Here is a 24,873-nt window from a genome sequence, read left to right on the forward strand (position 1 = left end):
TTAACGACGGAGCGGAGCCGCGGCTCATTGCGGAAAAAGCCGAGTCTGACTGCAGACTGGCGTGGAAACGCACCGTGCGGGAAACCGGCTCCTCGGCGTAGAGCAGCGGAACCACACCGCGGCGACCACAATGTAAGTTGCTGTAGAGCTGCAACTCATTAAGGCATGTGAGGAGAGCGGGTTCCTGGTTGCATGCTTTTTCATTTTTTTTTTCAATTGTAGGATACATTGCTTCATAGGCAATACATCGCCGAATGTCTCAAAATGTATTGGACCATATTTCCCTCTCAGGTGTAGCCTATTAGGCCCTTGGTCATTGTTTTGAGTGTCATAATGGTGATGCGCTGTCTCCGTGATAGACATAATTAATAAGGACCCAAAGGTGCCTCCTCGATGCCTCTGCGCTCGTTCAAGTGCTCTATCCAAGTCACTCCAACCACGAGCTGTCTGGGTTACAGGTCCATCCACATCGTGGCTCTGGGCAGCGAGTGCCCCGGAGGAGTCGGGTCCGGGGAGGAGATCATGGGCCAGGGGCAGCTCCAGGGAGGCCTGCTGTGGAGCTACCTGGGCCAAGGAGCCCTGGTGGGACCCTGCGACCTGGAGAGCAGCATGCACAACCCGGCCTTCATGGAGTACACCTCACGTGTGTTCGGAGATGTGACTGTGGTGGTTCGGGATTGCCCCAGCTGGGTAAGAGACTGGTGGTGCGTTTGTGTGCAGAACAGGATGAGGGGAAACGTAGATTTTTGATCCAGTGTGAGTGAATCTTGGATTTGAATAAGATTTTGATTTTATAACAAATCTGACTTGATTTTCACAGGAAGGTTTGGGCAGACCAAGATGGCAAAACATGCCTTCACAAAAAAACGAGGTGTCATTCTTTCCAGAGCAGTTGTCATTGTGAAAGAGTGTGTGTCACTTGACACTGATATGCTGTTTACTTTCTCACTCTGCTTCTGTTTTTCACAAGACGCACACGTTTCAAAATCCAAAGCCACTTGCTTTTCAGCTCTGATTGAAGGCTTTATTAAACGTCTCTAGTTTAATTAAGGAGGACACTATTTGACCATGCACTGCACACACACACTCACACACAAGAATAATGAAACAACTTTTGTTCTTGATGCCATGTGGATATGAAATGAAAGCACAGTTGTTATTTTGTAGCAGCACTGTTTATGCTCCTATCATGGGTCTGTCTAACTATGTCAGCGGCAGAGCGGCACAAAGTCTGTCAGTCTAATTCTACGGCTCTTTGTCCGTGTTTTGGTTCAAATTGCTCAAAGCTTTCGAGGTGTTTTTCCTGCCTAATGAGTTGAATCAGGTTGGTTTAGGGAGAGCAGCGAGCCTCACTCAGGTCCTTGGGGGTAAAGTCCCAAGCGCCACACTGAGGTATTTATACTTAGGGAGAGTCAGAGGGGAAGGATTCGGGTTATCTAAGGTTAGAGTGACAGGTTGGGTATTCAGACAATTCAATATATGTCACCTGACCTTCTCCTTGTTCATTTTTGTTGTGCTGTTCTTGCCTCTCCAGGACTTGTTGGACAGTGACTGGGCAAGCGTACGGAAAGTTCTTGAGCAGGCTGACATCCTGGTCATTAAATATTCAGTCACGGACAAGCTGGCCTTCCAGCAGGTCAGGAATGGCTACGCCCCGAGACTCCGCCCGCTCCTGAGGCACTGGGGTGTGCCCGTCATCCTGGTCGCTGTCGGAGCGCGGCTGAACGGTGAGGATGCTTTTTGTCCTGAGTTTAGTTTTGCCTCCAACGCCTTGACAACCGGCGGCTCCTCAAGCAGTTTGTCATTGTTGTACGGAGACAATAGAGTTTGAGAGGTTGCAAATACAACGTGTCTCATCTCTCAGTCATTGTACTTGATATCCTGGTATTTTAGGGGTGATTTCCTGTCGCCTCAGTTTGATTGCGGGGCAAGATCGCGCTCTTCTCGCCAATGAGATCACTTTCCCGAGGCTTGTGTCCTCTGGTGCGTCCTCCCAGCTATGAGGATGATGCTGCTGATTACATCGCCTCTTGGCTGCCTTCATGGGGTCACATGCTTCTCTGCTCGAAACACACCAAAGCAAGATCCCAAGTTTATATTTGTTGGCCATTATTAGCCTTGCAAGCAGACAAGAGCTCGCACAACACTGAAATATACATCACACTTAAAAGTGAACCACACCAGTCTGTCCCTTATAGGACTGAGAGACAAGGATGTAGCTTTCCTGGAAGACACTGAACACATCAGGAATTTACACACAGGCATCTGGCACGTCAGTGTGTCTGCATGTGTTTTTGCACACACACACACACACACACTGACCCCAGTTGAATCCAGATTTCGTAAAGACGCTCATCAAATGCACCAGGTTGTATTTTTAGCTTGTCTGCAAGACACACTTTGAGATCCTGTCAGAGCTCCGCTGCACAATGATCACAGTGTAAGTCAAGTCTTTACCAGAGATGGAGAGGGAGAGGGAGAGGGAGAGAGAGAGAGCGAGAGAGAGAGTGGGGAGATGTAGACCACAGCCTTTGTTTGTGTACTTGTTTGTGGCTGCTGTGAGTATTTTCATGCTATCCCCTCATGATTGCAGAGAGTGACGGCTGAGCTCTGTGCGCTTCCTGCTGCTCGACTTTCGACCACCTAAGGCTCAGCTGTGGCAGAGAGCGCCGCCGAACGTGCATTAACACAGAGCCATTAAACCAGGGCTGAACGCAGGAGCACAGACAGATTTATCCAAGGGCACGCACACAAACATGCCACTGATATGCCAAGTCACCGCCAGACAGCCGCTCACGCACACTCTCTGCTTTTCAATCCAGCTCACACACACACACACACACACACAGTCCAGTCTCTATGTCATTCCTGTAGGTTGTTAGCAGTATGATTTATGAAATGCCTTTAGTGCTCAGCTCTATTCTCTCTTTTATATCTGGCTCTCCCCTCCTTTGTGCACTCTTTCTTTTCTCCTCCAAGCTAATCCCTCCAAATGTTCTGTTGCATTCTGTCTGTTTGCTCCCCATGCACACATGCCACAGAGTGGCCGGTTCTTGTGCACATGCACTTTGCAGAGTTTACGATGATCCATCTTTTCTGTTGTTGCAATAGAATTCTTCAGGGTATTTTTTTTTTGGGCCTGGTGAAGATGTGAGAAGGGAGAGCTGGATGTGCGAAACGCATCCAGAACCAAAGACCCAAAGACATTACAGGAACCAACATTGCAAAACACTACAAAGCATAAAAATAGACACGCCCATCTACCTTTAATCCTTATTGGTGGACGACAGTGGAATTACGAAGAAGGGCAAAGTCCACACCATCAAAGCGCATGTGGCATCTGGTTCATCTTCTGTTTTGCCTGATGTGTTTTCTATTTACACTTTGTTTGTGAAATGTGAAACAAAGTAACCTTTAGGTTTAGTTTTTTAAGCACTGAAACATTTGAACAAAACAGGTTTTAAATGTCATGTTTTGTATTTGACTGAATATTTTGTCAGTACCAATTTATTGAGAACTATGACACATTATTTATGTGACTTCTATCTTCAAAACAGGTTTTCATCCATGCCTGCCATTGGCAACATTACAGATCTAAATGTTGTGCTTGCATTTAGCATTATGTAATATCAGTGTATTGGTTCTCAAATACCCTCATTAACTATTTATTGGATTCAGTTATTTATACAGTTGGAATGAGTTAATCTTAGCACTAAACTCCCGTCTCCTCTGTGCTCAGATGAAGGCCCTCCATGCTCGTGCCCGCTGTGTGCGTCCGACTGGAGCAGCTGTGTGCCTCACAGTGAAGGTCTGCAGCTGTCCCGGGACCTCGGGGCCACCTACCTGGAGCTGCCCTCGCTCAACCACGTCTTCGTGGGGCGCTACTTTGGCAGCGTGGTAAGTGGTCTCCTCACACAGGGAAACAACTGAGCGGTAATATGAATTCTTAACTTTTTATTACTCTTCCCGTTTGTTAAAACTGAATTGACTCTGCATTTCAGACAGGTACTGAGTAGAGGAGACAAGGACAGGTAGCTACTTCTCAGGAAGTTGTTTGCCAAGAAGAATTGATGATGTAACATCACTATTTTTGGTACCTTGCGTTTTGTACTAACGCATGCATTTCTGTGTTGTTCAGCTGGAGTACTTCATGATTCAGTGTCTGAAACACAAAGCCAAAGAGAGGCCGGAGAAGAGAAGAGGAAATAAAGTGAACGATCTCCGCCCCCCTCACTTAGAACAACCAGGTCAGTGGATTACTATGGTATCTAAAAACTAATATTGTTTTCATTTTAATTGGCTTTTATTCATGTCTTGTGAATGGACATAGCAATACATGTCGTAGTTTTCACATTATTCGGTTATTATTGTTGCTTTGAAATGCTCTCTGTGTGCTGTATAGAGAACTCAGTCGGACTGGCTGGATGGCTTCTTCTCACAGCGTGCATAGCCATAAAATAAGCTGAGCACAAAGGGTTTCATCCAGATCAATATTCTCTCTTCCAAACTTGAACTAAGAGGAGAGACAAAGAGCTAGCTAGACTACTTTTATTTCATGACGTCTGAATCAATTTCAGACTGAGTTCTTTTCAGCATCAAACAGCCACAACTAAGAGTTTAGTGTTCTGAGGCAGCGCAGTGATTTTAGTTGCAGATTACTTATTGATTGTGTCTTAAACAAATGTTCTTAATCCGCTTAGGTATTAAGGCAACTGAACCTGATGACCCCTGTGTCCAGCCAGTAACATCCCTGATTTTTTTAACTTTTGCATATTAGTGAAATTTAATATTGTTATCTGAGCTTTGAAAGATTTATTTTAGATCTGCAAGGTTACATTTTCGGTTTTATGACAATAAACAAACATTTAGAATATTCAGTCAAACAGAACCAGCACATTCTTATATATTCTTTCTCTTTGAGAAACTGGCATCAGAGAATGTTTGAGGTAATCAGTCAATTGATCATCAAAACGTTGCAAGTTAAGCATCAACTCATTGATTCAACTTTAGTTTTTAATCTGCTTAAATTCAGAATTTCAAACGACATTATTTCATCTTCAAAAGGAGCCACATTAAACCTTTGTCAAAAGATTTGGGTTTGTAGCAGCTTTGTTGTACTTAATCAAACTGCCTTTAAGACAATCAGATTCTGCAGACACAAACAGCTAATTAATAAAGGAGATGAGTGACGATACTGGACAATAATCAAAAGAGACTCAAACTAAATGAACTAGTGAGGTTGACTACGTTCCAAAGCTTAAAAGACTGTTGTTGTTGTCTGTTGCATTTCTGCTGCTTTACTTTCTCTCAATGCTCTACTTTTTTAGACTTTGGCACGTTCTTTGTCCTGATTGGCTAAAAGACAGTCTGATTGCATCTGCAATCATTTGCCATTCCTGCTTGCTGGATCATTTGAAATAACATAACTACTAATTTGGGTAGAAGTTCACAACTTCTTCTTCTGCTACTGCTGTTTTCCACAGGTTCATTTTTATATATGATTTATTTGTAGAAATTACAAAACAAGACTTAATGTACAATAGACCTCACAAATAAGGAGTGAAAGGATAACATATCAGACAGCCAAATGGTGAGGATACACAATACAGCCCCCCTCCCCTCGCCTCCCTTTCCCAAAACAAATATACAACAAGGCAAATTGATACACAAACAGAAAAGAAAAATGATAAAAGCAACCAAAACCCAACATCAACAACTGGCTGTTAAATACTTGCAGTGGCAGATTTTACAAAATAAAGCCCCTGAACATATTTGAATGTTAAATATTGATCTGGCCACTTTGCAACTAAATCTAATGCAATGACTGACAACTGTAAGTCCAGCCAAAAAGGCAGCAAGAGCTGGCAGAGTTATTGGTGCTTGTCCAAAGCTACTTAACTCTACTTATGGTGTAGCTTGCATTAAATATGACGTTCACTGATTTTCACGGCCGAATCTGAGCGGTCATAAAAAAGGAGATGAGGTCTGCAGAGGAGCGCTATGTATGACGCATGAATAGGAATATAATTGGACAATGATTTGTGAAGCCCCATCCCCCACTTCCTTTGCTTCTCTGCTCGGTGCTTTTCACTTTTTTATTCATCTGAATTCATGAGTACATGCATTGTGAAGCACTGTTTTTTTTTCCTCTCCTTTTTTCAATAAACTGCAGTAGTTTTCTTGTATTCAGTTGTTTACACTCATTTCATTGGCAATTATTTATAATATTAACCTTGTTTAAAGTATTTTAATTTTCTTTTATCAATCTATCTTTTATCAATCTGGATATTAAATCCAGTGCAGCTGCCTTGGTTTGCATCTTCGCAGGTTTATCTAAAGCGCAAAGACAAACATATCTGGAAGCATCTTTTCTAACTTAAGCAACAGGGCAGGATCCACCATGACATTGGTCTCTCCTTTAGCTCTCTCTTTCTTAACCAGAAGATTCCTCTACACTACGGCCGTCATTATCCTGATCATTATTTCCTGATCCGATGTGAGGTCCTGGGACAGGGATGTCGTATGTGTACAGATTGTAAAGCCCTCTGAGGCAAATTTGTAATACAATACAAAATAAACTGAATTGAGTTATCATACCCCAAAACTCACCATTCATGTGATTGTTCATGAAGGCAACTCATCCTATCTATCTTCGCCTCTTCTTCCCTCCGTCCAGCACGTCTCCCACCCATCCGAGTGGAGGAGTCCAGCTTCTCCCAGGACATGCAGTGGTTGTTGGAGCGTGGCGTGCAGTTCGCCGATGTGGCTTTCTACGGCGGGGACTCTGGGAAAGAGCTGGGCTGGGCGCATGCGGCTGTGCTGTGTGCCGTCAGTCCGTACTTCAGACAGCTGCTCCTGGGGCCCAAGGCCAGGTAGGAGGGATATTAGCCTGTTCCCAGGACGGAGCTCAACAAGCCATTCACCAGCTGAGCCTGTAGCCAGCAGGAGATCCCCTTCTGTGTAACTGATCTTGTGTTATTGCTTCTCTGGTTGGACAGGGAACGTCCCCAGTCGCGGTGTGTTTGCAGAGAGCGGGACGGAGGCCCTAATTCGCTGCTCTCCACCTGGGACGGGGGCATTATTGATGACACGCCACGGACAGAGGGGCACCTGACAGGACGGCTCTCCCGTCTGGTGGTGAAGGACCCCCTCCTGTGTATGTGCTTGTGGGAGACTCTCATGTTCATTTATAGAGGTAAAAAAACATCAGTCAAACTCAGCACACTTCGATACAGATGAGAAAACCATAAATCTGCTAATTTGTGTCTTTTCCAGAAAATTCTGTCATTACCCTTTTTTAATACCCTAGCACTTGTGTGATGGGAGCACTTTCACTGACTGCTGGTACAAAAGACACGTGGATATGAAAATTAAATATGCTGAGTATTTTCTTGATTCATTGTTTGGTCACACAATTCCCCAATTTACAATTTCCCAAAGCCCAAGATGACGTATTGAAATTGCTTGTTTTTTTCGGATCAATAGTCCAGATCCCGAAGGTATTAATTTTGCTATTATATATGACTAAGGAAACCAGCAACTCCTCATATTTAACAAGCTGGAACTACCCGTTTGTTTTCATATTTGCTTCCAGTCTACAGCAACGCCAGCAGCTCTGTGAGGCGGAGTTCAGGCACAGCTGTGGTTTCAGTGAAAAGCTAATGTCGACACGCAGACATGCTCACAATGCTAACACACTGATGTTGACCAGCTGTAATGTTTACCCTCTTAATTTAGCGAGTTAGCATGCTAACGTTTACTAAATAGCACTATGTAGGCCTACAGTTGATGGAGATGTCTTTAGCTTTGGAAGTATAAAGTGCTGCAAAGGTGACATATTTTTATCGCAATTTTATTTCCAGGCTTAAGGACTCCTTCCTGCACTCTTTTCTGATTATAAAGCATTTGACCTCGATGAAATGTCAAGGGATCATCAAAGTGATTACAATTCGTCCACATCAAATATCATGCCAATATATAAATATATCAATATAGATTACACTCACCTTTATGAGCACTGTGGCCATTTAAAATAAATCCAAGTATCCATCACAGCAAAGTAAAACCCTTAAATATGACAAAGTAGAGAGTTAATCAGAAGTGCATTTTTAGCTAATGCTGCCAAATTATTTTGGGGTATTAAAAAAGACCAACCTAATCACAGGAAAGCCACTCCAGAGAAACCAAACTGCCTCCACAACAGCAGCCAACAGGCACTTTGTCCGGAGACATCTTGTTTACCTTCCTCACGATACTGCGTTTCCTGCTTCTAAGTGATCCAAACTGCTCAATGTATTGCATTTATCATTAATAACCTTGTTTTGGTGATACCTTTTTGCATGTTTTTGCGATATTAGACGGAATATGCACATTGCAACTGGAGTTTAAATGCAGCTTACAGACCTGGACTGAAATTCACAGAATTGGAACTCCATTCCCCAAAAGCAGTTGCTCTTTTTCCAATAATTTAGATGGGATGATTAATGTCCCCTGGCAGCAGAAGGCAGTTTGCCTGCAATTGGATCTCATCCAGTGTTCCATTATGATGAGGAACAGAAATCAGTCAAACTGAAAGTGCTTCATAGTAAGTAATTGAAGTATTTTAATCTAGTGTCTGATCATTCATTTCGTAATGCTGTGATCTCACACTGCTGTGTTTATTAGAGGCCCCAGGCCCCTCACACTTCCTGTATCTCCAGCCAGCTCACTTCTATTAAACACGGTTTGGTACACGAGCAAAACATCTTTGCAGAAATTGAACGTCCATAATATCGTGTCAAATTAACAGCATCTTATATAAACTTCACCTCAGAAAGACACACGCGGCCGTAAAACATGCGACCAAAACATTCACAAAACTGTGGCACTCGCCTACGAAATTTTCTCCGATTGCGTATGAAGCCTAGTTCAACAGCCACGTGATATTCTCTGCAACATCAGAGCCGTGATGAAAGTCTTCTCAGTCTGCGGCTCAGAGTCTGCAGTGCTGCGCCTCATCGCAGGCTGCATGTCGTGCAGCATTCCTTATGGCAAAAAGCTGTTTCATGGCCGCCTCTTAACATGTATGTGAGCAATACTGATGCTCTGACACACTTATACACCAGAGGCACACACACACACACACACAAACAAACACATAAGCCGAGTGTGTATGTGTGCTGGTGACGGGTGACGGGAGAAGGGAAGAAGATTATAGGGTTAGACTGAGTTTCTGTGAGTGACTGCATGAATAAGAATAAGAGCGGCAGCAGTTGGAAGATGGAGGGTGCAGTGTGTTTCTTCACACACACACATTTACAAGTGCATGTGTGCCTTTCTTTCAAAAGATGGGAGGAATGTGGGAAAGGGAGGAGTGGAACATTGTGAGTAGGGTGCAAAACCCTGGTGGCGGGGGATGGAGTGTTTAAAGGAGCTGGTGGAGAGTGTTTGGGTGATGGGCACCAGAGCATACAGTTAATGTGTGTGTGTGCGTGTGTGTGTGTGTGTGTGTTCATGTGCAGAGCAGAATACGAATGGCACTGCAGGGAGACGATGTTAAGTCTTGTGTGAGAAATGACTCATGTTAACCTTCAGAATAGTGGGTCTGATTGTACGTTTAAAGCTGCTGACCTCGCACACAGTGTGTGTATTTCTGTATGAGTGTATTGTCTTCATATGCCTAATCAGATGTGAACATGTGCCTCTTTTGCACACAGAAATATCGGCCGTACAGTGAGTTAATGCTTGATGTTCATTTACAGTAAACCTACAACAAGCCGTACTTTGTATCCAAGAGACGGGATGACGAGCGTTTCCTGCTCGCTATTCAATTCCACTCATTTGTTAGTTGTCGCTCATTTTATTGGCTTAGCGGAACTAATTTCCATAACAATATCATGTCTCTGTAATCGCACATCGTCACACTCGCGGTTATTATTCCACGCTTGGGTTTTTTGTCACTTGAGTGTGTGTGGACAGTCACAGAGGCCGCGACTCTGTTTGTGTGATGTTAACGCTGTGAGACTCTGTCTCCTTGTGTAGTGCACTGCAGATGTATTGAGTTTGTCACTTGGTTGCTATTGTGTGTGTGTGTGTGTGTGTGTGTGTGTGTGTGTGTATGTTTATCACATGTATTTTGTGTACAACACAGATGAATCCCTTTGTGTGCTTGTGGTCCCCTTGGCCTCATTCGGGGTCAGATGTTAGACGACAGTTCAGTTGTTTTTGGGGCGACTTGAGGAAACGTTGTAATTTAGTTTCCCAGCAACTGAATTTATCAGAAAGTACACCGCTTTATGTCCTTGTTCGGGTTAAGACTTAGAATCAGGAATGCGGTATGTAATGTAATGTGACTTTGGAGGAGGTTAAAGAAAGCCTCCAGGAAAGTAGTGTTAAGTTAAATAGTTTGTCTGTGTAGGTGGTAAGACACCAGCACTCAAATTGATTTCAGCATTTTTTTTGCAGCGTTTGCTTTCTGCATATGTATTCCACGTTATCCTGTTGCTTCCCACCCCAAACTTGAAAGCATCTCCCAGTGTATCCAGTTGTGTTATTTGGTGTCTGGCTGCATCACACGCCAGCACCGGAGCTCCTGAGCTAATCTCTCTCTCTGCCTGTGAGGCGTCTGTGCATCGCAGTGTTATTACCGCGTGTTGAGGTAATCCCTCTATCAGCCCAAATACCGTCATTATGAACTAATGATGAGATAAATCCTGCCCGGTCCGGCTCCCTTCATCCCTCAGCAGTCTGTTTATGTCCCGGTGAGACAGTTTGCGGCATCCCAATCAAGCTGCAGGGCTGTGCAGGCTCTCTAAGCGCGTATACCAGTGAAGTGATGAAATGCAGCTGCAGGGTGAAGAGTTTTACTTCATCTCATTGATTATTTATATTGCACTTCTTTTTTGTGGCAAATTATCTGTCGATCACAGCCTAAAGGTCTATTTTCCTATAAAGTGCATAATAAGTTTTTTTCTTTTGCTGACCCAGGAAGTTAGCATTGCACTTGTTCCCTCGACTACAAGCCAATGGGATTTTTTCCATTTGATTTTAGATTATTGCTGAAAAGAAAAGCCCTGTGGTAAACAGAAGTTTATGATACTGACACATTTGGGTCAGCAATATAATTAGAAGTGCATAAATGCAAACTCATTTCCGGGTTCATTCTTTCAACACTCTTATTTGTTTATTGCGTATCTATAATTTTGAGCAATTCTAGCGGCATCCATGGTCCCCAGAGGCTGAATCCTACTGACTTTAACTCTTGCGCCACCGTGAGATTCACCTATTTGTTTTTGTGGAAATGTGGAACACCTCAACAATTGCAATCACTTGATTTATGTGATCCCTTACTTTTTTTAATATTGCCTTCATGCATCATCAGGAAAACATGTAAATGATCTTATTGTTTTATGACCTACACAACTAACGACATTGTCAGCGGTACTTTGTTAAACAAAGATGCTGAACATGGTCAACATGATCTGCTACACATCCGCATTCAAGCATCGTTCATGGCGGCATGTTAGCATGCTGGCGTTAGCGTTTAGCTTAGCCTAAATACAGCCTCACAGAGCTGCTAGCATAGCTGCAGTCTGGTTTAAAGACAGTAGTTACTTGTGTATTTTGGTCCTTATTTTAATTCTTATGATTGTGAAAATGAAGACTCTCTGATTATACCTGTAATTTAAATTGTGAAAATATGTGTTTATGCCATATTTGTGTGGATTGGCCTGATTAGCCAGCAATTTAAAAGAAAAAAGACAGATGTATTATGGCCACTGCTGTGGTTGTTTTTTGAAAGCGTTGGGTCACTACTTCAGACATTCATGGAATCTGGACAGTGTGCCCCACCCATAACCACCATGGATTATATAAGCGGACACATTTTAGAACAAGCCAACGTTGTCAAAAACAGGCTGAATGTTCAGTGTGTAAGGTATGTGGGTGTTTCAAACACAGTGCCATCTTAAAAAGAGTTTGCCGTTGTATTTCTGTAAACTGTACTATTGTGGGCCCAAATAATCTGGATGTTTGTGGATGTTTTTAGGAGCGTGGGAGTGGGATCACCTTCAGGAGGCCCTGGAAGAGAAGCTGAAGAATTCACTCGCTGTGGATCAGCTTATGGAGCGCATACGATCCCTCATCGGCAGAGACAAGGTAAAATCACCTCTCTTACACACACACACACATCCTAAACGTCACATAATCTTGTCTCGGACTGGAATATTTTTTATGGTGTGTATGCTATAACAGGCCTCCCCACCAATGGAGGTTAAATATCTATAATGTGTCATATTTACTCTTTGAAGGTATAAACACATGTTTTTGTAGTTGCAGACTAACAGCAGCTTAATTAGCGGGACCTCGTTTTAAAAACAGCGCAGTAATAATCTGGCTATAATTAGCATATTTACATAATTACTGCCCGTATCTCCTCCCAGATACTTCGGGGGTTGGAACAAAACAAACAAGAGATGCTCTTAAAAGAGCCGAAGCACCACACAATATCTGTAAGGAGTTCAGATAGAACATCAGCCATGAAATCCCAACATTGCCTTAAAACCCCGCAGTCTGTATTGTATTGTGTCCGTCTGAGAGAACGTGAGGTGGCTCCGTGTAATAGGCGGCAGACTTTAACATTTAGAGAGAGAGATCAGGAGATATGACATGGCTGCATCTGACAAGCCTTTGGCACCACCATGCATGGCCCACCAACCCATCTGGATGGAACTAGGTCTGCTACCTGAGGCGGCGTTGAGGCGAGCTGACACACCGAGAGACGGCTGGGCCACTTTAACGCGAGGAGACACCCTAATGTCCTGCCGTGATTTGATCTCGTCCTCCGCAAACACCTTCGGGTCATCTCACTGCGCCAGACCGGCAGAAATTTTCCATAGAGCTTTCCATAAGCTTTGCATTGATTTACAGAATCAAAGGGTCTTGATTCTGTAGCTGCCTCTAGTGAAGACTCTGAGTGTTTGCTGAGCGCTCCCTTTGCAGCAGAGCAGTGTGAGAATATGAAGTCCTTTTGTGCTTCAGTTGACTGAGAAAGGTCACGTGATGGTGATGCTTTGAGGACTTGACACAACTGCAGGTGCACACACAATGCAAAAACTAACCGACAGCCGTTCTCACACTACTGAATGTACCCTCTGTGCAATGCAGTGAACCGGATACACGTGTGTTGAATTATGCATCCTTTGAATGAGCAGGAATGTGTAGATACATTGACAGTTTGGACCAGTGTGTGCGGTTCCCAGTCTGTTACCAGTTCAGTCATGTCGTTCTTGGCATTGCAGTTCAAGTGTGTTTGGGTAGCGCTGAGCAAGACTGGCAGAGAGGCCATTTGTATTCCACAGCGGAGGTGAGATGGACGTACGGAATGGCAATTGGGCTGGTAAGTGGTACCTGCCATCCTGCAGAGGAATGTTAACTCTCTGTGTACGTTTCTTTTGGCTCTCTGTGCATGTGTGTGTGTGTGCGCGTAGGGCTCCAGGGAAACACCGAGTGCTCGGGCAGCTCAGCTCGGCCCTCAGACTCTAGTCAACCTCTTCAATTCTCCCCTTTACTCTGATGTCATCTTCATGGTGCAAGGTGGGTCAATGCTTATCTGTCACACACACACGCACACATTTACAAACACATGCACCGTCACACAGCAGAGGAAGGTCACATTTCATTTGCAGTGATTGAATCATGATCTCCCTGCCGGGCCTGGGTTCCCATTTGCAGGCAAAATAAGATAAAGCGGTCCGGGGAACGCAGCCTTCCGGCCCTTCTGCGTTTCATCTCACAGGAAGCTCCCTACTAACGGATCAAACTGAGAAATCTAGAAATAATACCCCAAAGCCTGTCCTAATCAATATTTATCTCATAAAAAGAGCAGTGAGCTTTTCTTGTCCTGGCACTTCTGACCTGCGACTTACACTTATAAATATAAATTTAATGAATATTTTAGTGCATTTCTGTTTCGTTTTTTCACTTATGTGCTTAATGTCATGGCACTTAATGCCAGTGATTATGTCAGGACTTGTGTCACGGCCTTCCATGTAATTTGTGTTCCAGTAATTTAAATTGCTCATTATGACAGATCATCACTTCTAACAAGTCAGATAGAATTAGGCTTGGCCTCGACACTCCTGTGAGGAGAAAAAATACTGATTTGTAGGTGACATCAGGAGCCTTTAACTTTTTGAAAATGATACAAAATGTGTATGTGTTTGTGATCAGAGATGCATTATGGTACTATGTCTTATTACTACAACATTCAATACTATAATCATGAATAGTTTATACTTCCAGGCATTTCACTTCACAGCTCTTTGAGACTTTCCTAGACGCTACTCTGAAATTCTAGACCTAGTTGTTAATTTTGCATGTCTGTGTGCGTGTGTGTGTGTCTGTGTGTGTTTAAGGGAGTGTATTGCCGGCCCATCGAGCCGTGCTGGTGGCACGCTGTGATGTCATGGCGGCCATGTTCAGTGGGAAATATGCTGAAGCCCGAAGCCGAGTGGTGCCCATTCACGGGGTCTCCTCCGACACCTTCCTGTCTTTCCTGGAGTACCTCTACACTGACTCCTGCTGTCCTTGTGAGTTCCCTGCACACAACTGTGACCACTTCTATATTACAATGACGTTGAAGCTGTTATAGGTGCCTAAAAGATGGCACCTAAAACTGGAATCACGTCTTCAACGGGAGCTAAATATAGAAAGAAACTGGCCCTCCCCTGCTCTGTACCGTCAGCACTAATTGAACCCTGCAGGACATTTTGTATGGTGTGAGATTGATTGCACTGGATAACCCTTAGTCAGCGTGTTATTCATTCACTAGTCTATCACTACTCCCTCTACCCATTGCTGCCAATAAGCATAGAGCTTGCTCTGTTTAATAAGGGATAGTAGCTCTAAATAGACGGTTGTTACTGAGATGAAAGTCGCTTAAAAAGCCACGGATCGGAACAACACAATGACAGTGTGTTGCAGAAGGACAATGAACCCTTGATGTCACTTTAATGTGCCGCAGGATTATGCACCATTACCTAAACACTTGAGAGAAGTGCAGTGGTGTTTTCTTCTTGGCGTGGCTCACTAAGCGCAGCCCAAAACCAAAGCGCAGATGACAAGTCCCATCAACCATCTGTGACTGCGACGCGCTGCCAGTGTCGGTCCCAGGAGGCAGGCGGAGAGCAGCACCGGGCCCAAAATTAAATTAGATTTAGTGATGACAAAATCAACCCGTGGTATCACTGCTTCATCTGCGTGTCATGGGGTTGTTGTTGTTGTTGTCACTCTCTGTCACACTGTGCTTTCAAAGTAATTAGTGCTGATCATTTTCTCTGGTGACGCCGATGACATGACATTCTTTTCAGTGTTTCTACAACCTTAAAGTTACAATAATAACTTATTTGTAGTCTACTTCTGAATCAAATGACTCTTTGTATTATGTGAAACTGATTCCATTGAAAATCCACTCTTAGATTTAGACAAACCAACTAATGTTCGTGATGCCTTGTGTCTGCTAACTACTTGTTAGCCGAGACAATTGGATGACCTAAAATATGATAAAAGCCTCTTGCTATGTTTAGTTTTTAGTTTTTCTGCCACCTAGTGGTACAAGATTACTTACTGCAGCTTTGAATTAAAAGGTTTTTGCAGTCATCCAAGGACTGTGTGTGTGTGTGTGTGTGTGTGTGTGTGTGTGCGCATGACATCACAAGTCACAAATCAAGCCGCCCTACTACAGATAGTTACTGCTTCAGAAAGCATTAAAAAAGATGTCCTAAATGAATAGAGCCATAAAGTTACTTACTGTAAAGTTAGAGTTAATTACAACGCTGTCTGTCATCTTCCCTTTCAGTATTGTTGCATAACGAAGCTGCTGAATAGACAATACAAAGGCTCAGAATAATCTGTCCTGAATAACCAGCTGCTGAGAGCTGACAATCCCCTTATTTTGTGTCATGAGATGTTTTGATGAAAAAAATTCGGAAAGCAACCCTTAAGATCGGGCTTAGGTACACTGAGGGAACGCGAGCTGCTTCCAGAGATCCAGCGTCACGTTGAGTCATGGGAACAGGACGTTAGAGCCGTGAAACGTCTCCGGAGGCTGCAGGCGCCGCACTGTTGTTACGTAAGAGCTCAGAGCTCAAGGTCAAGTCAAGGTAACGGCAGCAGGAGCCACAACAACTTGTGAAATCAAAGGAGGAGTGCTATCGGATTATTTCAGTCATGTACATATCTTATACTGTACATACTGTACAGTGAGACTGTACACATTTCTATGTTTCTAGCTGAACAGAACAAACCTGAGCTGCAGTGTTTACAGGAGGGACTGAAGGATGTTGTGTTTGACTGAAATCCTCAGGAGACTTTACTTTTACTTTACAGAAAAGAATCGGCATTACTTATTTGGCGGTTGTTGCACTGGTCCATGGAAGGACAATGCTGAGTAGTACAATTTCAATTTGTGAGAATACGGCAGAAATATAATGTCATAAATGGATGATGTTTGTGTTGAAAGGTTTGTGACCGTATTATGTTTTGTGGCTAGATTTGAAGAGATGAATTCGGTTCATACTGTCTTTGTCTTTAAAAGAACTTTGCAAACAATATGGAAGAGGAGCGCTATTGGAAAGTAGTTGTTTGAGCATGTGTGTAAACATCAAAACTATATTTTGAGCTGTGTTTCTGGCCACATGATCAATATAAGTTCAATATACACTCTCCTTTTAGCTCCATTTTGGTCTCCATCAACTCCTGAGGGAAATGTCTGTCTGTTTCGCTGCCAATGCTCCACCGTGTTCACCGGCACGTCTCTAGCTGTGCCTGTGGGCAGGTAGTGTGCAGCTTTTTGCTCAAAACAGCTGCCTGCTGGTGTTGGAAAGTCAGTGAGAGTGGATCTAAACTTTAATATTGTGGGCTGTAAAAAACCCCCATGAAGTAACGATTAGCTAATAGACGATGAAATGCTCGTATTTATAGAAATGAAGGGAAATGCAGAGTAATAATTTTCTGTAGGTTCATTACTACAAGCCTCACCTTTCATTGGGATGGTCATTTGATCTATTGTTAATGCAGCATACAATTATTCATCAGTTTTGTTTTTACACCAGGTGGGTCCAGCATTCAAACATGTCAATGCGCTTTTTACCCGTTGTTTCCTCCTGTGCGCTGTACAAAAAACCCAACATGACGTTTATTATCATATAAGTATATGATAATAAACGTCAAAATTCTGCTGGAAATACACACAAAATCCTTTTATGATGATTATGGTTGTTAAAAGCTTCCTGTGGTAATCTTGATGTTGCTCTGTTCAAAATGCATTTGGACCAATAATCATAAAACCACTTGAAATACTTTGGACTCCTACAGGCTAAAAACTGTTGAACTACCGCGCACATCTGGAATAAAACGTAACATACATGATGTTGTGACAAACATGCACGCAGTCCTTCTTAGTGCATGATGCTCAGCCAGTGCTGTGTGTGCTTGTGTGTCCAGCCAGTGTGCTGCAGGCCATGGCCGTGCTGGTCTGTGCGGAGATGTACCAGGTGAAACGTCTGCAGCATCTGTGTGAAGTGTGCGTGTGCGCCTACCTTCAGAGCATGCCCAGTCGAGAGCTGTCGTCGACGGGCATCAGCGTGATTCGACTGCTCCGCCGAGCAAAGGTCAGTGCAGCAGAGAGGATAAACACACCTGCAGGAGATGGCTCGTCTGTGTAAATGAATGACTATTTCATTATAATATGACATGTTCCTTCAGCTTTCAAAATGATTGCCTTATGTCATTCTTTTCAGTGGCAAGCTTAATCTTTTACTCGCAGCAGCCAGAGGCCTCCATCTGCAACAGATATATATATATTATGCCTCAACGCATTAGTTCTCAAGAGAAGCATTGTTATTTAATGTTTGAATTGATTCCCAGTGCCACAATGCAGAGCAGCTGTATGTCTGGCTCCTCCACTTCATCGCCAACAACTACCTGATCTTCAGCCACAAACCGGACTTCCTGGAGCTCTCGGGTTAGTGTTCTTTTTTACTTTCAAACAAGTATCAGCAAATTCAATTAAGCTTTGTAAGGGACGGCTGTGCAAACTAAAGTCGCTGAGGAGTGATAGCTAAATTAAACTGCAGAAAAGATGGCTTCAGACTTATTTTTGAAAATAATGAAGTCAAAGTGCCTGCAGGCTTTTGAGGATCTGTTCTTCCTTTCCCCGCAGTAAATGTAGATTAAGCTCTCCGTCTCAGATAAGTGCTGCCAACGGGAGGCTGGTTCTCATGTTTTGATCGATGGCCAACCCGTTTTTAAAATATATGTAATGAAGGTGTCCATCCATCACTTGAGAATACAATTTAAACAATAGTAACCGTGTTGTCGTCTTCTGGAAAATAGAAAGTCTGTTTATCACTTTTTATTTTTGAAGGTTTGAGAACAACATGGTTGTAGACACCAGTCTGCTATACTGCCATATAGCAGCTCATGTTATGGTATGCATTACACTGGACGTCAGCATCCTTGTGGTATGCTTAATACCAGTGAACACTCTGTTGTTAGTCAAATGCATTCGGCACATAAACGCAGTTAAAGATTAACAGCAACATTGCTCCGGTTAATAGCAGTTTCACATTTTATTGTCATCATTAGTCACACACACAAGAATGGTTGATGGTGATTGGACGGGTGCTTCAACAAGAGGGGTCAAAGGCGACAGCACATGATGGATAAGTGTTGGTCTGCTGTTGCTTGTTGGTGTAAACAAACTCTTATCAGACAATTCAGCTGGGTTGGCTGTGTTCTTGGCAACAAGGCGAGCAGTTCTAAGCGTACGTGTTTCTATGAGTGTGAGTAAATATAGTTGATCGGTCGATTACAGTTGAATATGTTCCTGTGTTGCAGAGGAGGAGCGAGAGCAGGTGGAGCGGCTACGCTGGCCGTCCAGAGGCTACCTGCAGGAGCTCAGCGAGTACCAGCAGCGGCGACGCAAGTTACGCAAGTCCCGCTGCATCGTCATGTGACCCCCCGCCTGAACACCTGTGGAAAACAGGGGGGAGAGCAGAGGAAGAGACTAGTCATGGACACGTGAAAACAGACTGTGCTGGATGAAGGGTTGCTTCTGAGGGACGCTGTTGCAGAGGTCACAAGACTTGTCAACCAATAGGACAGCGTTGTCGTGCGGTGAGCTCCACTGCTGTGACGCGCCTCTTTTCCCCTGAGGAATGACTGGGCAAAACTGAAATGACTGATCCTTGAAACCCCAATATGAATTTAAAATGACCACCTGGCCGGGGGCCCTGTGAAAGATTATATTTATACTGGCCGATGCTAAATGGTGATTATGTACTTCGAACAGTGACACAAAATGGCTCCAGACATATCTATCTGTCGGGAAACAGACCGGGATCACGCGCAGACGGTTTCAAACTACAATGATGTGACGTTGTTTGAAAAAGCAGGACGGAAAGCGCTCCTGCTTTACTACTGCTGAGGACGTCTGTGCATCTTCTGGACGCTGGGACACAGGACTTAGCCGTAAATGAAACCTCGGCCCATGATGCATCTGTGTCCTCTCGGATCTAAACATTGTGAAACGTGACCACGTGCCGCACGGCTTCAGCTGAAATAACGCTCGAGCCTCTAACTTGTGTGCGGCTCTCTCTGTATGTCAGCCGAGCGGCGACCCGCAGTGGCGCAGAGAGAACGGGCGACGCTGCCGGTGGCACCTTCACCTGCCGTCGGGTGAAAACTCAAGTTGAGCAGACGAGCAGGACCAATTTAAAGACAATTCTTGTGTCAGATTCTGTCAGATCTATGATGCAACACCAGCGAGTGTCTCGCTGTCGAACTGATTTTATTACCGTGGGAGATGGAAAAAATTTAAATCGTCAAATTAAACTACACATCGCCTGTATCAAAAATCATAAACAATGATCAATGTATTTTTTTGATTTTTATTTAATTTAATGGTGGACTTTAACACCACTTCCTTTGCAGGTTATTATGAAATAATGTTGAAACTTTTCTGTATCTATTTGCAATAACACATAATAATGATCTGTCTCAGTCACATAAAATGTCAAAAGCCTTTGGTAGCATTTATGTGGACAGAAGTGGTATAAACATTTAGGAAAAACAACCATATCATGAACATAAGTTGGTACACTAAAAACCACAATGCCTCTGGGTCGATACACAATATTTATTCCAGCCTATTTTTTTAATTTGGAGGTTGTTTTTAAATCATGAGATTATGATTTATTGGTGCTGCAATTATTTTTGTAAACTATACTATACTGTATGTGGACATGATTATGGCATACTTTTTTTTACATTTGGAGTAGAGACAACTGGGTGACACTATTTTACAGTCTACTGCTTCACCGATATTTACTTAAAAAGGTGCATGATTCAAAAAGAAATAGTCCACAAAATGAAAGCAAAAAGATCAATAGTGATATTTTGCAGCTATTTTTTTATGTAGTGGATAAGCATCAGCCATGAACAGTATGTAACTGTATTTGTACACTGTTCTTGCAGTACTTAGGCAGAGGAGTAGCAGCAGGCTGTGTATATAGTACAAGAAAGCTACCACTGTGAGACTCTGACAGTGTACAGGTGATATCAGTCAGTACCTATAACCACCTGGTGTATTATTAACCTGCTGCTGCACCACAGCAATCAGTTTGTCTACTAGGAAATCCTCAGATGAATCCCAGTCTACTCGTAAACAAATAAATAAATAGAGTGAGTAAATACCAGTTGAAAGAGTGGACTGTAAACATAAGTGTACTCCAGTGCTGCATCCACACCCAGTGTGTGGCTCCACTGGGCCAGTGTTGTACAGACTGTAGATAACATGACGTCTGACTTTAAATAAAGACATGTTTTAGAATGAACGATCCACAGACTGGATGAATGTCTGCGCTCTGCTGTGTTTGAACATTATTGTCCAGCATTTATATTATTTTATTTGATCATTTTCTTCCTCCCCTTCCATCTGGAAAATGTACCCGTTTCAGAGTCGGATGACAAATTAACGGCAGAGCTTCTCCAAGTCTCCGAGAGGCTGCCGGAGAGATAACCGGCGGCATTCAGACTGACAATCTGTGTGGGATGAGGAGAGCCTTTCATTCTCTCCGTGATCAGAGCCCGTTGGCCTTAGCCTTTGGGGTAGGGCCATTATCAGGCTGATATCTGATGGCAGTAAAACACGTTTAAAAATCTGGTGTAGTTGTTCATTTGGTTTGAGTGGTGCGAAGGTCATAGCATAAGATTATTATGTCATACTCGTCAAACCATGCAGTGGAAGCATCTGCATGCATTATGCTGTCACCCGTATGTACATTTCCTTCAGGATGTGCTACAGCGTGGGCCTGCAGTAGATTTCACTCACGTCTTAACCACTGAGCAATTACTTCTAATCTCTTTGAGCGCCACCTCAGGCATCTTATTTTCTTTTAATTTATTTATTTACACACTAATTACAGCTTACGGCTACAAATGTATGCACTTAATGACTCGCTCTGGGTCCTCTGAGGGGGCTACACCCACCTTCTTTTCTTGCCTGCTATTACAAAGGCCTCACTATTTCCCTTCCTTCTCCGCAGCCAGACTCTCCCGTGTTCCCGTGCTTGTGCCAGTGTCCCTGGTGTACCTGGAGGTCTGCAGCGGGTCACTGCAGGGCTCCGATGGACTGCAGCATGCTCTCCAGCTTTCCACTCTTGTGAAGCGCTGCCACGTCGCTGCCGCCTCCAACACACTCCTCACCGATGAACACCCTCGGGACCTACATTCAAAATCAAGATAAGAAAAACAGGGATGCGACTGGTCGATATGATGTCATCGATGTTCAGAGTTGGACAGCATCGCGGTGGTTACCACCAGACACACAATAGCATCAGCGATTCTGCCATGACATCACTGTATCCACCCCATTCACACCTGCTAACCTGCTACAAAGCCGTTGTGGGCAATGGCATAAAAAGATAATTGGCCACTATTTTGACAGTCACTCAAAGGGAACAGTGGAAAGACAAACCATAATGTGAGTTTCATTTAGTTCCTGGAGTTAATAAGCTAGGCTAATTAAGCCGGTCTTAGTTTAGGTGCAAGAATATTTCCTTTATTAACAGTTTGGGAATTGACTTAGACTGCTTGTCTACTCCTGGTGTTACGGTACGGGGGCTTGGATAGCCCAAAAAGCACGATAGACATATATTTAAATCAATAATTTGTCCACTTTAAAGTCAGAAACATTATTTTGGACATTATATGAAATCACATTCTAATAAAATGTGAAGTTACACTACTGTACTGTTTTTAATTGAAAATTATAATATTACCAAATAATAATCTTTGATCTGTAATAAAAACATGTCCTTCATTGGTTAGGTTGGTTCACGATGACCCTATACATGTACATGTCAGATTTCATGTGATTTTACTGGACAGCTCTTAAGAAGATTTAAAAAAGGCAAAGTCGTATATTTCATATTTGGACTTTGATTACAGGAATTCTTGAAAAGGTTATATTAAACTCTCAGTGTATTCTTCTTCACGATGACCCTACACTATGTCCATCTGTCATTTCATGCCTTTACTTTTCCCAAAAGCTGTACAGTAAAATAGACATGGACACAGCAGGGCTCATCATGAAGGTTTAATAAAACATTTTAAGGAATTTCTTTAACAACAAATATTGGGAGATGATTTGAGCAGATTTTGCTTTTCTCAAAACCTGTACAGTCAAATCTGCCATAATAACATTCAAAGGAATAACAGTAACGTGGCATGTTTCTGCATTTATTTATTTTACTTTTGCCTGTAATGCGGTATTTTTAGTGTGGTAATACTCTCTTAAGAGACACACAGATCACATAGTGTGAAACTTTTACTTTTTCCCATAAGCCGACAATTCCTTTCATCCCTGGTGAATGAGACTTCCTGCCTTGTGATTGGAGGGATGATGCATGCGCAGCTCCTGCCGCCGACTCCCTTTATTGATTTCACGATGCGGATTCATCATTTATGGATTACACGAGGAAACTGTAGCAAAATGACAGAATAACAACTGGCCCATTACTCCGAAAACATTACAAGTTGTACATCCTGTTGTTTATCGGACCGTCATTTTATCTCCTGTGGTGTTTTTGAGGTTCAAATGACCCTCCTCTCTTTTTCCATTCGTAAAAAGTATCGTCCTACGCAGTCGATGGCTGCGGATGTTTACACTCTTATATATTCATTACTATAACTTTAAAGCTACTTTGTGTTTACCGTGCGAGAGCCGGTGAGTTCCAGGAAATAGTCCTGCAGGCTGCCCATGTCGGCGCGTCCACTGATGTCGATACTCTTCAGATGCCCCGGCTTGAATTTGTATTTCGACAACACGTCTTTGGCCGTAATGCAGTAGGAGCACGTCGGCTTGATGAACAGCACTACTTTGTCTCCTTTTATCTCAGCTTGCACAAACTGCTGCGCCATTTTAAGTCGCGTTGTTGAGGAAGAGGACAAAGGTTTCAATGTGGGAGATCAAAGATGCAGTCAGTCAAATATTAAACAGGATGACGTCACGCAAGAGGCAGCTCCCCCAGCCTTCTTAAAGAGGTACGTCACTCCCGTGCATGCGCATGTCAGCGCGTGCACAAGCTAAGGATTTTTAGAGATGGTCTGCAGTGTAATTGGAGAGGTGACTTGAGTAATTAAGTCAGGGTTCATACACATTCTGACCAATTGATCCATGACTTTTAATTACATTTCAACATTTATATGACGGAACGTGAAAAAAAAAAAAAAAAACTCTTCGTACTCAGTTGAAAGAAGTCTCTGTGGCGCTACCTGGGGAGGGAAGTCTTGCAAAAAATCCAATGTCTCTCGTCCAGTGGTGTTGCTCAAATTCCATTGTCACTCGGCCATTCGACTGTTAATCGAAAGGATGGTGGTTCAAGCCCACCCAGGGACGAAACATCTATTGTTAGTAAATGATAAAAAATGCTGCAATTCATGATTAATTCAGGTAGTCACTACTCGTTAGTTAAGTATGTTCTGTTACCTCATCTAAAACCTAAGCGTATTAATCAAGAATCAAACATCTATAACTGTGTTTATGAATTGCATACTAATGAGTTGGAATAATGCTTTATAAATGATGAATTCAGTGTTTATTCATGCTTTACTAATGCTAAATAGTGTGTACTTATTATAAAGTGCTACCAAAAAGTTAAATATATCCAATTTGAACAAATATGCTGAAACGACCTTTCACACAGTCTCAGTTTCCCAACATGGGGCTGACGGTCGTGGTCATTTCTTAGCATTGCTCCGTTTATACGAGATTTAGAAATGCGAGGAATGTTTGAATTTGGACGATATCTCATCTCTAATAACTGCAAATCGGAATAACTTGGCCATCTCAACTCACCATGACTGGTCCCGTGGCCTCTTTACTCTGGGAAAAGGCCAGTCGCGTGTGAGGGTTCATGGTCCCGTCGTAACTTCCCCCCACTGTGGAGTAGTGAGAGGAGGGTACAGAGGTGGTGGAGGCTGTCGAGGAGCACGAGGGCGGGTTGGAGGAGCTGGCGGTCCCCAGTGAGGAGGGAGTCAGGCTGGGCAGCGGCACAGAGGAGTGATACACTGGCTCTGAGCAGCTGAGAGGCAGAGGCAGGGCAACAGAGAGAGAGCTGCCCAGCGACTCACTAAGACCACAGCGGGAAGGAAAGGTTATGCGTTAACTTTGTTTACACAGGGTTCATACACATCCTGACCTGACCAATGCTTTTCCATGACTTTCACCAAATTTCCATGAGCAAACATTTAGTGAAATCTGGGTGTAAACATGAAAAAGTGAGTAAATGTAGTATTTAAATGAGAATACAAAGCATACAGTAAACCTTAAAT

General features: G+C 43.2%; 2 protein-coding genes across 2 annotated transcripts; one reads left to right on the forward strand and one right to left on the reverse strand.

Moving 5' to 3' along the window:
* Positions 1–393: 393 nt before the first annotated feature.
* rhobtb3 (Rho related BTB domain containing 3) lies at positions 394–18,995 on the forward strand (the record flags this gene model as incomplete). The annotated part of the gene is made up of 12 exons (XM_079218822.1): positions 394–690; positions 1,535–1,727; positions 3,740–3,897; positions 4,139–4,247; positions 6,677–6,872; positions 6,999–7,195; positions 12,026–12,135; positions 13,467–13,572; positions 14,394–14,567; positions 17,482–17,648; positions 17,905–18,001; positions 18,877–18,995. 12 exons carry the CDS (start codon positions 394–396, stop codon positions 18,993–18,995), a joined length of 1,923 nt encoding a protein of 640 aa, XP_079074948.1.
* glrx (glutaredoxin (thioltransferase)) lies at positions 18,406–23,490 on the reverse strand. Its single transcript, XM_079217654.1, has 3 exons — positions 23,254–23,490; positions 21,632–21,763; positions 18,406–19,011 (listed from the first exon to the last, which is right to left on the reverse strand). The coding sequence occupies exons 1-2, from the start codon at positions 23,458–23,460 to the stop codon at positions 21,650–21,652; spliced, it is 321 nt and encodes a 106-aa protein (XP_079073780.1). The 5' UTR covers positions 23,461–23,490; the 3' UTR covers positions 18,406–19,011; positions 21,632–21,649.
* Between the last annotated feature and the right edge of the window lie 1,383 nt (positions 23,491–24,873).

The sequence above is a fragment of the Taurulus bubalis genome, assembly GCF_910589615.1.
Source record: "Taurulus bubalis genome assembly, chromosome: 5".
Lineage (NCBI taxonomy): Eukaryota > Metazoa > Chordata > Actinopteri > Perciformes > Cottidae > Taurulus > Taurulus bubalis.